The 14,571-nt window shown below is 35.4% G+C and overlaps 1 protein-coding gene across 3 annotated transcripts; it reads left to right on the forward strand.

Annotated features, from left to right (window-relative positions):
* Positions 1-3,120: 3,120 nt before the first annotated feature.
* On the forward strand, positions 3,121-10,715 carry LOC132065799 (uncharacterized). Of its 3 annotated transcripts, none has more exons than XM_059459337.1 (4): positions 3,121-3,299; positions 5,603-8,164; positions 8,286-9,101; positions 9,478-9,614. In XM_059459337.1, the coding sequence occupies exons 2-3, from the start codon at positions 7,242-7,244 to the stop codon at positions 9,091-9,093; spliced, it is 1,731 nt and encodes a 576-aa protein (XP_059315320.1). In that variant the 5' UTR covers positions 3,121-3,299; positions 5,603-7,241; the 3' UTR covers positions 9,094-9,101; positions 9,478-9,614. The 3 variants fall into 3 exon arrangements, with proteins under 3 accessions (XP_059315320.1, XP_059315321.1, XP_059315322.1); XM_059459338.1 differs by lacking the exons at positions 5,603-8,164; positions 8,286-9,101 and adding exons at positions 10,160-10,398; positions 10,479-10,715 and having other exon boundaries at positions 3,164-3,299; positions 9,478-9,936; XM_059459339.1 differs by lacking the exons at positions 3,121-3,299; positions 5,603-8,164 and adding exons at positions 10,160-10,398; positions 10,479-10,715 and having other exon boundaries at positions 9,007-9,101; positions 9,478-9,936.
* The last annotated feature ends 3,856 nt before the right edge of the window (positions 10,716-14,571 follow it).

Consider the following 14,571-nt stretch of genomic DNA (forward strand, 5'->3'; position numbering starts at 1 on the left):
ATTTTAATTTGTTTGTTTAACTTGTTTTAAAAAATTTATATCTTTCTTCATCTAATAATTCTTTAATTTCAACCCAACATAGCATGTTCAAGATCACATGATTCAAGGGCAGTTTGGTACATTATACATATCTTTAATTTAAACCATAAAATTCAAAAGTCTTTTTTTTTTTGAATTTTTTAAACTCTCTGTCCAGTCAAACTAAGACAAACAAATTGAAACATAGTGAGTAATGTGTTCAGGATCCATTTGTCCTAATTTTTTTGACTATCTCAACTTGATCAATATTTTTAACTACATTGACTTAACTTATTTTTCTAGGGGCAAGTGTACAAATAGGTGTTTGGGGGACTGTTGTTTAAAGAAAAGTCAAAAAATACGAATTATTTGATGTTTTGTCGTTTTTTAACCAAATTCAAGTTAGTAAGATTGAAACTGAAATTTGCAGTTTTGAACAATTTTAGTCCTTCGTGTCTTAAGTTGGAATTGTCAAAGTCTAACTTCAAACCTTAAGTCTAAAGTGTGAACTTCAAACTTTCGGATGTGAAGTTTGGATTTGGCAATCTAACTTTAATCCAGAAGGGTTGAAGTTTGAAAGCTTTCAGCCCACAGGTCTAAAGTTATGTGTTGCTCAATGCACACGCAAAGTAGCGACAATTCAAGTTTGTACGATTGAAACTGAAATTTGCAAATTTGAACAATTTTAGTTCTTCGTGTCTTAAGTTGAACTTGTCAAAGTCTAACTTCAAACGTCAAGTGTAAAGTGTGAACTTCAAACTTTCGGATATGAAGTTAGGCTTTGGCAATCTAACTTTAATGGAGAAGGGTTGAAGTTTGAAAGCTTTCAGCCCACAGGTCTAAAGTTAGGTGTTGCTCCCAAACGCACACGTAAGTAGCGTGGTCGTCGAGTAATAAAGTGATGACTCAAAGTATCAAACCCACACAGACTTGTGATTAACTATTCTCTAAATTAAACTAGAACTTGTTATCTAATCAAGTTCACCAAATTGAAATTTTGTTATTATCTACGTCTGGAATAAATAAAATGATGGACTGAGATTGTAGCAAGGAAAATGGTTGTTATAAATTCAAATTCAGTTGAGATGAATGTTCAAGGTTGTAGACCGTTCACCAATCCTGTTGTGCTCTCGAATTATTTCTCCTTAATCCGAATTACCTATGGTTGCTAATTAACCAGATTATAATTACTCGTAGTATTCTCCCGAATTACTACTCGCCTATTCAGAATGAATTAATCCTATATTTCTATGGAATTAATCTATTACGAAGGCACTAAATTTACACCAAGTAATTAAACACGGTGACTAGTTATATCCCTATCCTAGCCACAAACTTGTTCCCCAAATATTTAAATTATGAATTGATATAAATGCTTCACTTCTTATATCAATGTTTGCAAATCCCATATTTTCTTTAAATCTTGTTCACTTCTTGGAAAATAGTTGTATGATACATAGTAGGCATGAGAGCTTAGGTCTTTTGGCCATTCAACTTCTGATTCTCGAAATTTATGTCACTACCAGAAATTGAGCCTATGGCAACAGATTGTTTAGCCACGGTTCTTAAACCGTTGTTGTAGATGTTATATTGCAACGGTTAAAACCGTTGCCAAAAGGTTTTGGGGACACCGGTACAGGTTAATAATTAAACCGTTGCCACTGTACAAAACCGTCGCTATAGGGTTACCTATAGCAACACATTTGTTAACCGTTGCTGTTAATGTTATCTGTGACAGCTATTAAATGAAATATTTTATCTATTGGAACGGTTTTAATTCCCTCCACCCTTTAATTTCCCCGCTCTATTTTTTGCTTAACCCGCCAAAATCATTTCTTTTATTTTCTTTTTACATTTATTTCCTAAATCAAAACTAATATGTCTTCTCTTTCATCTGATGAACGTATCAAACAAAAAAATCCTCTCCATTAACCATTCTCCATCAGAACTCCTCTCCGTCAGAACTCCTCATTTCATCTTCTCTGTTTATATTGTTGTTTGGTCTTTTTCAACTGAATTTTCAAAATATTAGTGTAGTTAATTTCTAGGGTTGTTTGCTAAATGGTTAGAAGAAGTGGTTGTTTGAGAAATCTAAGAAGACATATTTGAGACATCATTAGTCAAGAAATTGTAAGTTCTTTGCTGATTATTTTTGAATTTCTTCTTTAATCTCTTATTTTTTCTTTAATCTGTGAGGTGTGGATAGTGTATTTGATATAAGCTAAGTTCAGGAAACTCGTATATAGGCTAAAAAATAGAACCCCTTTTGTGATATTCAACAAACAATTAAATTGGGTCCTTTATCGAAGTGGGTTTGAAATAATTTTAAGCCTTTTGGTTGGGTCTTTGCTTTGCTTGGTTCTACAATATCACTTTTCTTCCCTATTTTTGTTGTCAAAAGAAAAAGCTGAGATTTGCCTTTTTTCCTTTTACTTTCTCTGCAATTTCACTCTTGTTGGGTGCATTTTATAGTGGTGATTTCATATAGTGTGGTGAAATTGTTTTCTCTGGACCTGATGTTGGATCTAAACTTGTTTCTTCTTGTAATTTTGTGTATAACTTTAATCGACCATATCTTGAGTGACTAAAAATTACCATGGAAGTGGCTATAAAGTATAGAAAGTTTATCTTTTTCTCGACATGGTGTTTTTGAATGGCTGAAAAGATACAGTTAAAAAGCCAGATTATTGCTGCTCTGCTTCGTAAATGTAGTTACAGAGGAAAATTTTATTGGTTTCAGTTAGTAGAATAATGTATTTTTGGAACAATATTCATGTGATTAAATTCAAAGGAGAAGGCATTAAGTCAAATAGTAAATGAAGAAATCTCTTTAGGTACAGGGAAGTGGAAGACAAAGGAGAAACGTTTATGCAATTTTGTGTTCGGTCCAAATAAAAAAGGTTCATATAGTGTATTTTATTGCTATTCTAGATCCTAAAATTTGAAATAAGCCACCGCCGATGCAAATAAGCCTACATATTGTCATATAATTGCTTGACCTATTGGTTTCTTGTTGATGATGTGAAAAGAATTCAATGGTCTTGGCTAACAGGAAAAAGAAAGTTTTTTCTTTAAGGATTTTGATTGTTCTCCCAGAATCCCAAGTGTTCTTCAACGACACTTTATCACGTCGTAAACGAGTGGTTCGACATCGCGAGCACGCTTTTTTCTTTAAGGATGTTGACTGTTCTCCCAGAATCCCAAGTGTTCTTCTACGACACTTTGGTCACTTCGTAGATGACTGGTTCGACATCGCAGAGCCCGTGAATCGCTAGTGTGAGGTAAGGGCTTTTGATTTCTTCATGTCCCTTCATCTTTTTCTTCGTTTTCATTAAAATTGTGATTTTGGTTTGTTCAAATTATTGAGTTTTTGTCTCAATATTTTTACAATATCGGTTGCTTATTTTCCTATTATATCATTTAAAGTAGATAAGAAATGGATGGAACTACTTCAATTTAGTAAATATCTAGTGAAATGTGTGAGCTTTACTATTTTCGAATAGCTAAATCATGGTTATTAAGGTTATTACCGATTTCCTGAAGTTAATGCTATGTCTAAGGTTGGAGTGTTCCAATTTAGGACTTGATGATGTCTTGAGTTGGTGCTACAAAAGCCTAAACTATGTATGTGGTAAAAAAACAAAAACTTGATAAAATGAGTTAATGATAGAAATTCGCATGCAATGTTGTGTCCTGTTGCTCATCTTATTGATCACACCGGTGTAAAAGCTGCGCAGTAACTCATACCGCTATTATTACCGCATTCCATCGGTACTTGTGTCAATCAAATTGTTTCCCAAGCTTGGCCCCTTGATGCACAACTTGACCAACTATCCTCTCAAGAAATTACTCAAAATATCTTAGTGTAATTCTTTTGCTTGGTCGATGTGTTGTAGAAAACCAAAGCAACAATACGAGGAGGCGTTAGAAGTCGCAACTTGCTACACTCCCAGGATTGCCTCTCATTGTGTGACTCTGCATAATTTCTTTGTTGTTTCCATGCAAAAGTCATGTATCCATATTCCACATGAAAAACAGCAACCATTTGAATCCTGCACAACTTAACTATAATGTAGCTCTTTTGCTTCAATGAAATTTCTGGAGGAAACTAGCACCTTAAGGCAAATTTCCAACTATCGCATACTCCCTAAAGCCAATACCATTTCCACATATTGTTAATTCTTAAAAGTAGGATGAGCATATAATGCTAATACCACATAAGGCGAAGAAGAGTCAATACATAGATCTGTATGACCATATCCTTGTCTATCTAACTAGTAACTTTTTTTTAAAAACCACCTTATTTGCACAAGCAACCCCACTTCGATCCGTGCAAACCAAAGTTGGTGTTTTGTGACTTGTATTACCAAGAAAAATTGACTTTGAAGTGAAATTTTCGTGAGCTCTGCATTTTGCTATCAATACCAATACAAACCAACACTAGCTGCATTTTTGATGAACCTGCATATCTGCAAATTAAAAAACCAGTAAAACCAGTCACACTGTTAATCTGCAGACTACAGTTGTTTATTTTTGTGCCAACTCTGTACTCTATATCATTTCCTGAATCTGTGTAAATTCTTGCAAAGTTTTTTCCTTCAATCAATACTTCACCTGCAAAGAAGAAAACCAGCTTAATAATAACAGCTACCCTCCTACTCTCCTCCCAAAGAATTTGAGTATGGAGATAGCAATGGATCACTGCATTCCACTGTATCTTTTCATCATAAGCTGCTGCAAATAGTAGCAACTCATTTAGCCAGATTAAGTAGCATAGTGCAGCATCCAAGTGTTTCAATCCTCTGAATTTCCAATCTGCATGATTTCCAATTAAGACCAATTTAAGGTTTAATTTTTTGCTTATCTGTTTCGTTTTTTTTTACTGTAATTTTATAAACTGCTAAACTCAAGATTTTGTGTGGTCGATAGGAACTTGTAAGTATCATTACTTTTAAATAAGAAGTTGCTTATTTGAGCTGGACTTTGTGAAGTTAACTAGTGGACTGGTAGGCTAAAATGTTGCTATATTACAGTTGCAACAAGAATAATTAGTTCATTTAGCTATTTATTGTTTTTTTTTTTTAAGGCACGAGTGTTACTATAACAAAATGGTTAGCTATAATGGTTATGTCGGTGTGAGCTTGCTTATATTGTGCTAGTAAATAACCGGATAAAGGAGGAGGGTGGTGGTAGCCAACCCGCGTAAAACTTGCGAGATTAAATGGTATCACTTTATCAAAAAGTGGCATTTACAGTGAGTAAAAAGAAATACTCTTCCACATAAAAAACTCAGATTTTGTACTTCTGTGGAGAAAGATTGTGAACAAGGAACACCTAGTTAGGAAGTTTAATTTATTCTACAGAACTGGACCTTTTTAGATCTGTACCACCCCAATTTCCTTGACTTGATTTAAGTGCATCTATGTTCAAAGCTTTGCTCTACCTAAATCCTGACTTCACTGAACATGTCTAGAATTTTATCTTTATTTTTTATTACTTGTTGCTAAAGGGATCTGGTGATCTTGACTTCAGTTTCTAAGCTTAGCATGAATCTTAATTTTGGTGATTTGCTTGTGATATGTAGGATTAAATGGATAATGGAGATAAAAGTTGGATGAATCACCTAAGATGGACAGAAGAGTATGTTGATGGAGTGAATTATTTTCTTGATAAGGCATTTGAACGAGCTTCTCAAGGAAATGAGATATTATGTCCTTGCAAGAAGTGCATGAATCGCTATTGGCATTACAGAAATGTGGTGGAGGATCACTTGGTTGTTCATGGTTTTGTTGATAATTACACCAAATGGGTTTTTCATGGAGAAGGGGTTTCATCGAGAAATACACCGCATCCAATAAATGACGATGAAGGTTCTAACTTGCGTGACGACATTGATGGACTACTTCATGATACATTTAGAAATGTAGAGGGTGAGTCAGGGCATGAAGAAGGAGTGCGACACGGTTTATCACGAAGATGCAAAGAAATTTTTTAAATTATTGGAGGAAGGGAAACAAGAGTTATATCGGGTTGTGAAAATTTCAATAAATTGAGTTTCACCATTCGGTTGTACTTATTTAAATCATTACATGGTTTGAGTAATGTAGCATTCTCGGACTTGTTAGATTTGATAAGAGAGGCATTTCCCTTTGCTCAGATACCAGAGTCTTTCAATAAGGCTAGACAAGTGATTAAAGATTTGGGTCTTCATTACGAAAAAATACATGCATGCCCTAATGACTGCATGTTATTTTGGAAGGACAATGAGAAAGCAGGTAACTGCTCTGTCTGTGGAACTTCTAGATGGAAGAGTGTTGGTGATGCCTCGACTAATTCACGCTCTAAAATTCCTGCGAAGGTTTTAAGGTACTTCCCCTTAAAGCCTAGGCTTCAGAGGATATTCATGTGTTCTGAAACAGCTGTTGCAATGAGATGGCACGCTAATGAACGACCCAATGATGGAAATTTAAGGCATCCTGCTGATGGGGAAGCATGGAAGGATTTTGATCGTTTGTACCCAGACTTCTCTCGAGATCCTCGTAATGTTAGATTGGGTCTGTCAAGTGATGGTTTCAACCCATTTAGAACCATGAGTATTTCTCATAGCTCGTGGCCTGTTATGTTGATGAACTATAATTTATCACCATGGATTTGTATGAAGCCGGAGTATATTATGTTGTCAATGATCATTCCAGGTCCATCATCTCTAGGAAATGATATAGATGTGTATCTACAACCACTAATTGCAGAATTGAAGGAACTATGGGAACACAGGATAGAAACATATGATGCGAAACCGACCAAACATTCCGAATGCGTGCGGCCTTATTGTGGACAGTTAGTGATTTTCCAGCATTAGCAATGCTTTCAGGATGGAGCACCAAGGGAAAATTGGCATGCCCCACTTGTAATTATGACACATGCTCTCAATATCTCAAACATAGTCGTAAGATGTGTTACTTGGGTCATCGTAGATTTTTGCCTTCTGATCATCCATTGCGAAAAGATAAGAAGTCATTTGATGGTAAGGAGGAGCATAGACCTGCACCTACACCTTTGTCGGGTATAGAAGTGCTTGAAGAGCTGCATGAATTCAACAATGTGTTTGGAAAGGGCAAAAAAAAAAGGCCTCGAGATAATAAGGGTCCGTGGAAAAAAAGATCTATTTTTTTTTTGAATTGCCATATTGGGCACATAACAAATTGAGGCACAATCTTGATGTGATGCACATAGAAAAGAATATATGTGACAGTTTGCTTGGGACTTTACTGGAGATAGATGGAAAGTCAAAGGATCATGTAAATTCTCGCTATGACTTACAAGAAATGGGGATACGAAAGGAGCTACAACCAATAGAAGATAATGATGGAAATGTAAGTTTGGCTCAAGCTTGTTTCTCCATGAAGCCCGAACAGAAAAGGTTGTTTTGCACCGTCTTGAAAAATGCCAAATTACCAAAAGGGTGTGCTTCTAATATATCACATCGTGTGCAAGTGAAGGAGATGAAAATATCGGGGTACAAGAGTCATGATGCTCATTTTATAATGCATTACCTGCTCCAGGTTGCCGTTAGAAAAGTGCTGCCCAAGATTGTTTCATTAACCTTGATTAGATTGGGCAATTTCTTTAGAGCTATATGTAGTAAGGTTATAAGTAGAAGAGATCTTGAGAAATTGGATTCTGAAATTGTTGAAATAATATGTGACCTGGAAAGGATTTTTCATCCAGCATTTTTTGATATAATGCCACATTTACCTATTCATTTAGTGAATGAAATTAAGCTTGGGGGTCCGACTCATCTTCGCTGGATGTATCCCAATGAGAGGCACCTATGTAAGTTGAAGACGTTCGTTCGTAATCGATCTTGTGCAGAAGCATCAATAGCAGAGGGTTTTTTGGCTGAAGAGTGCTTGACCTTTTGTTCAAGATACCTACGCGATGGTGTGAAGACAAGATTCAGTAGGTACGAGACTGAGGATGATGAATGTGCTCAGAATTTGTCACCTATATTCCCTAAGATAGGTCATCCAATTGGAATTGAGAAGAAAAAGGATTCGACTTTTATGATGGATCCACAGTTACGTTATGAGGCACATCGGTATGCCTTATTCAACACTGGAGATGAACAAGTTGAAAAGTTTATCGAGTAAGATCAAATACATAACAATTACTTATATTTTAAACTTCATTCATTTCGTTATGATAACGTTTGTTAAGCTCAATTTATAAAGTCCTAAATATTAAATTTCAAATATTCATGATTGCAGGGAACATAAGAATGTAATGAGTAATCATACTAGATCAAACGCATGGGCAAGAGCAAGGAATCATAGTCGGGAATTCAGCAGTTGGTTTGAAGAGAAAGTTAAAAATGTTGAAGTACCCGATTATCTAATATGGCTATCTAGAATGCCTAATGTGGTGGGCAAGAGATACACTGCATATTTCATTAATGGATACCGATTTCATACAAAAAGTCGGGATGCCCCACGAAAGACTCAAAATAGTGGAGTGACGCTAGCAGCAACAACAGATAGTTTTGCTAGTTCTAGGGACCAAAATCCCATAGATGGAGAGGTTATTTATTATGGAGTTATTCAAGATATCATTGAGATTGATTATTATGGCCATTTTAGTGTTGTACTGTTTAGATGTGATTGGTTTCATAATGAAGTAGATGAATATGGGTTAACTCGAGTATACTTCAATAAGTTATGCAGTAAAGATGATCCTTTTGTGTTGGCATCACAAGTTCATCAAGTTTTTTATGTGGCGGATCCAGTTGAGAAAGATGTTTATTATGCAAGGAATAAAGTCCCTGTTGATTTGTATGATCTAGAGAAAGAGAATTGTCCTAATATAGGAGACACATTTTGGAGGGAGCCTAATGATGACATTGGTCCCTCAACTAGATTAGATGACGGTGACGTTAGATGGTCAAGAGAAGATGTGCCCGCTGATGTCGTTGATATTCCATCTAATGCACAACATTCAGAAGATACAATTATGGAAACATCGGAAGAGGAGGATGAGTTCGATGATGCTGATTGGGATTCCATGGAGGAAAATGATTAGACAATAAAGTTCTGAACTCTTTTTATATATGCTCATCATTGTTTCATTTTTTATTTTGAGCGTCTGATAAATGCCTTTTTTCATACATATTTTATGATCTTTTCTTGAATTTCTACAAGAATATCCCTTCTTAATGCAAGAAAATCATGTTTCGTTTCTCTCGTTAATTTGCCTATTTAGTGTGAACTTTTATCTATTTCTACTTAGATTAATGCCCTGCCTACTTATAGTAGAACTCGAGTTCATAGTCCTAGTTTGTGTCACAATAGTACTAGATAATATAATCCTACTGCCATTCTGATTGATTTCGTTTACAGCACTGTTTCGTTTACAGCACTGACATTCTGCTAACCAATTTTATATTTCATATTCTAAAACTTGCAGAGACTTGAGTAATCATGAATCAAGACGGGAGTTCAAGAAAAAGCAAGAGAGTTAAGAACTCAAACTTCATTCCACCTGGATCAGTTGCATCTTTGCTAAGCCAAAGGGTTTTGAATCACAAGCACAAGCAAAACTCAAAATACATTCCAGAACCTCATGTTAATAAGTCAAATGAAAAGGATTACAAGCACAAGCAGAACTCAAACTACATTCTAGCTGGATCTGAAGTGGAACAAGTGCAGCAAGTGTGTCCCGATTCTACTTGTCTTGCAGCACAAACAGTACATGAGCAAGTCTTGTTGGATTCCACCACTCCTGAATCACGAGAAGCACAAGAACAAGTGCAACAAACCTCACAACTTTCCAGCATTCCTGCATTACAAGCAGTTACTGAACAAATCCAACAAGATCCACATGATTCTACTAATCTTCAAGCAAATGACCAATCTGGCGAAGGAGGCAAGATTTTACAGATTTAAACTACATGCACTTGAAATTAGAATTAGTCTTTAGCTTATAAAATCGATAGTTGTATTGTCTGGATTTAGTTTTAGAATTAATTTTTATCTTACTAAAAATAGTTCATAAGCAAGCAGGCTCATGTTCTAAAATTACTAAATTTGAAATAGGTCCGGACCAATTGTCTGCATAACTATAAATTGTTTGGTTCATATTATTACAGGCCCTTCCACTCAAAAAAGAAAAAGAGGTGGAACACAAATGCAAAGTGTACATGGACGGAGTGAGCGCAAACTGATCGTGCTAAATGAGTTGCACCAACCCATTGGTCCTACTGAAGCAATTGTGAAAGAGTTGGGTAGCTTCCTCGGCACATTGGCAAGGAATGGGACCTTCTGTCCTCTGAATGTGTTTAAATGGAAGAAATTGAAGACACATGATGATATGTGGAACTATACCATGGTTTGAATTTCTCAATGTTCCAATTTTTACTTGAAAATATTTCAGATTTTTTGCACTAACCCAATTGCACCAAATTGTAGGAGAAATATGACATTCCTAAAGTTGCGAAAGAATGGGCTTTGCGAACAATTCAACTTGCTTGGAGAAAGTATAAGAATGGGTTGAAGAAGAAACACTACTATCGCTATGCCAATGACGAAATTCGAATGGCAAAAAGGCCTAAAGAAGTTTCAGAATCTCAATTTAAGGCTCTCCTCGAATATTGGAACTCCGATGCGGCTCAAGTAAGATATAAATCATAGACAACTTTCTTTTCTTTTAATTAGTGCCTTATTCAAAAGCAAAAGATATCTAATTTTTTTATTTTTTTTTTTTAGGGCTACTTTATATATTTTTTCAAAACAAATCGGAAGATCCTTTGTATGTGTTTTGCCGCATTCTTTTGTACCAACTTTGATCAAAGCAATTTCTCTTATACAATTTCCTAATGGGATGATAACTAATACCACCACCAAGGAAACCACAACAAAAAGAAATTGCATGATTAGTGTCAATGTAGCAATATAAATCATGTGTTTACATGCATTGATTGACCAAATTTTTTAAGAAAAACGCGCTAGTAGCACTACTTCTTTGCATAATGTGAATGATGTGAAGATAATGCATTTCCTTCCAAACAAGCTTGCATCAACCGTTTTCTTGTTGCATACACTTTTCCACTCAAAATAAGTATGTTCCCAAAGTTAGCACTAACTCATATCCTAGCTCGCACCAATACTAATCAATACCGTATAAGTCCATTTCCAAAAAAATATATGGTGCCAACTTTTGTTTCCATCATTCTAATATGAAACAAACTTGTACCAAATCCTTTCTCAAATGATGGAGTACAAATATATTTGTTGATTTTGTTTTTATCCTTCCATGCTAGAATTACCTCGCAAAAAAAGAAACCGGTGTTAGTGAAAAAATTATCAACATTTTCTTCCTATTGTATGATGATAAAGTCTTCTTTTCAACTCATCATCAAAAACCAACTTCGCTTGATTTCCTTCTCCACATATCATATCTTCTCAACAAAACTAAATGATACTTATGCATATCACAGTAGGCGAAAATCCCTTATCATCTCCTATATACATTCGACGGTACAAACAACATGTCTTTGGTTCTTTATATTCAATTTATGCCCTTCATCTATATATTTTTTGGCTTCTATTATTTCACTAACTCATATTGGACATGTCCGAAAAAAATACAGAGAATCTTTGAGGTATCCACCTTGTTGGCAAAACAAGTTTTGCTATAATCCGCGAGGTTTGGTGTTTTCTTGGATTGTTCATTTACTATGAACTTGTTGACTTTACTTGGGAAGATTTTTATGCTATCTTTTATCTAACTAGAAAAAAAAAGAAGGAAAATGAAGCTTTGTCAAGTAAGGAGTTTTTTGTGGCTACTAGAAGAAGGAAATAAGCCGAGTATACAAGGACTCATATGAAGATACGGCTAGCAAAATAGTATGAAATTTTCTATTTAAAGGTTTATCGATATCATTTACTTGTTCTTAAATATTGGATTAGTTTTATTTCTTGACCTCTCTTCAATCCGAAGTCTGGAGAGAATAGAAACTCAAGAAAGTGAAGATACATTAGCATATGCGAAAAACCTGATCATCCAGGTCGAGTAAGATTGTATGGACGTGGGGTTACCAAGACTCTCTTGAAACAGAAAGCGGCGGATACTGGACTCTCTTCAAATGTTACTGATGAAATGGAGAAAAAAATGGAGGAGATAGAAGAGAGGATGCAACAAAGAATGCAGGAAAAATTCAACGCGCAAAAGGATACCATGGAACAAGATATTACAATGAAAGTCATTGCAAAAATTCAGCCTAAATATTCGATGATCCTAATATGTTAACATTCGATGAAGCTTCTCTACGGTAACAATCAAACTTATTGATCTCTTTCTTGCCTAAACTTAGTGAAATCTTATGCTCGCTTGTTTTTTTGATTTTCTTATGCTAGCCGACCGACATTAGTGAAAAGTAGACTTTTTCCTGAAAAGAAAAAGGAATCAAAGTTTGCTTGGATGATTATTTGTATTTCTCTATATATATTTTACTGTTCAGTTTTTTCTTGTTCAATTCATAAGTTTGTATGTGTTTGGATTGTTGAAAGGCAAACTGAAAAAGGGTAGCAAGTGTTTTTTTTTGGGGTAAGTAAAACATTTTATTACCATGGATAATATTTACAAACAAACTAGGCCCACTAGAACTGGACAGCCCTAGTTTTAGCCTCAACTAAACACCAGCAAACAACTACTACCTTTCAAATCAAACACTACCAACATATAACACCTATACTGTGTAGGAAGCTAAGGATAAAAATTTTGACCATCATTCTAGCCAGCCTAGAAAGGTATTTTGACATAAAACATCCTAGATAATTATCCTCACAACTTGGTCACCAAGAATTCTAAAAGACTTTGTTGTTTCTATTTTCCCATATGTAGGGGAAGCCATTGCCATCCTATATATCTTTGCCTTAGAGCTTTTGTTTGTAGTTCACAAAGTTCATCATGCCCGTCACACCCTAAGAAGGGTTGGGCACCCGACCCTTACCTAGGCCGAGCGAACCCGCCGACTTTCGTAATACTCATAATCTACCGGGCCCGCAAAACATGACATAAGCACATAATGAAATTTTTTGTCTTTTTCAAATCAAACAAAATCTCGTAGTCATAACAAACCGCAACATAATGCATAATAATTATAGCTACTACAAAACCGACATATCACACACACGACAGTCCGCAAAGTCTCTACCATAACTTCGTACACCATTTTGCGAGGAAATGGAGTCAATCCAAGAACATCTTCGCTAACATCACCTACTCATCCGTGGGTACCGCGCCTAGCAAAATATGTATGCAAAATGTAAAAACGAGTTCATAGAACGCGAGCATAATAACCCAAATACCAATTTATATCCGAAATACAAATCATTTGCTTGTTCTTAAATATTCGGCCCAAAATTAGCTTTATTTCGAAAAACATTTGACTCCATATCGTAAAATAGAACATATCATATAACCTAACGTTAACCGAATGCCGAGGAACGTACGGCTGGTCCATAAATAAAATAATAGTGCCGAGAACTACGCCCGATCCATATACCATATAATAATGCCGAGGAACGTGCTCGATCCATGTATAATATAATAATGCCGAGGAAATCGCCCGATCCACAAATAAAATAACAATCATACATCACATCACGCCATCATATATCATATCGTATCGTATTATCATATCATCAAACATCATATCACATCACATACGGTCCGCAATGGAGTAAGATTGGTCGCCACTCCATCCGGACGCCACAACACATCATACCAGGTTTTATATCTCCTCTTGAAACCCGACATGTCAAAAGTCCAAAGCGTCAATGTCGGATCAAACCGGCAATATCACATATCACATCGCGGTCAAATGTTAATGTCATTATGCATATCAAATGGAGATAATAAAATGGAGGAGGATAGTAAAGAGGTAATGCCATATGCATAAAATCTTTATTACACACTCAAAAATTCAACGCGAACTATTATTTCAAAACCAAGACAATAGTCAAGATCGAATTACTCGGGAAATAGAAACCGAATTTAAACCATAGTCAAGTATCAAAATCATAATATCGAATCATTAACAAATATATGTTAAGGTTCGGAAAGGTAGTCATATTGAATTCTTTCAAAAGCCTCGAATTGTACCGGGGAGAAGCCTCTTTTCCTCTACGAAAATCATAGTCATCATATGGAATCACCATTATTACAAATCAAAAGGTCGTACTTGAAATCGGAATAATAGTCATATTATCCTTTCAAAAAATCGTCGTAAGGCATAAGGAAAGTCGGCCCACGGAGGGGTGGTTTAAAAATCATAGTTATTATACACGTCATAGAATCATTTACGAGCATTTCAAGGCCATCCGGTTTTGTTTGTGAAAGTTAGTGACGTTCGTAGTTTTCGAAATTATTTAGGAACAAAACTCTTCGAAAACCAAACTTTATGCCACTTTTTGGAAATCAATCATACAAAGATTTTGACCACATTAGGATGCCAACATCAAGAAGCAAATAAGCATGATTCGGATTTTACGAATAGAT

Source organism: Lycium ferocissimum, chromosome 7, assembly GCF_029784015.1.
Source record: "Lycium ferocissimum isolate CSIRO_LF1 chromosome 7, AGI_CSIRO_Lferr_CH_V1, whole genome shotgun sequence".
In the NCBI taxonomy this organism is placed as follows: Eukaryota; Viridiplantae; Streptophyta; class Magnoliopsida; order Solanales; family Solanaceae; genus Lycium; species Lycium ferocissimum.

Coding starts and splice junctions, on each gene's coding strand:
- LOC132065799 (XM_059459337.1), top strand. CDS start 7,242: ATGCACATAGAAAAGAATATATGTGACAGTTTGCTTGGGACTTTACTG. Junction 8,165..8,285: donor CAAGTTGAAAAGTTTATCGA/GTAAGATCAAAT, acceptor TCATGATTGCAG/GGAACATAAGAATGTAATGA.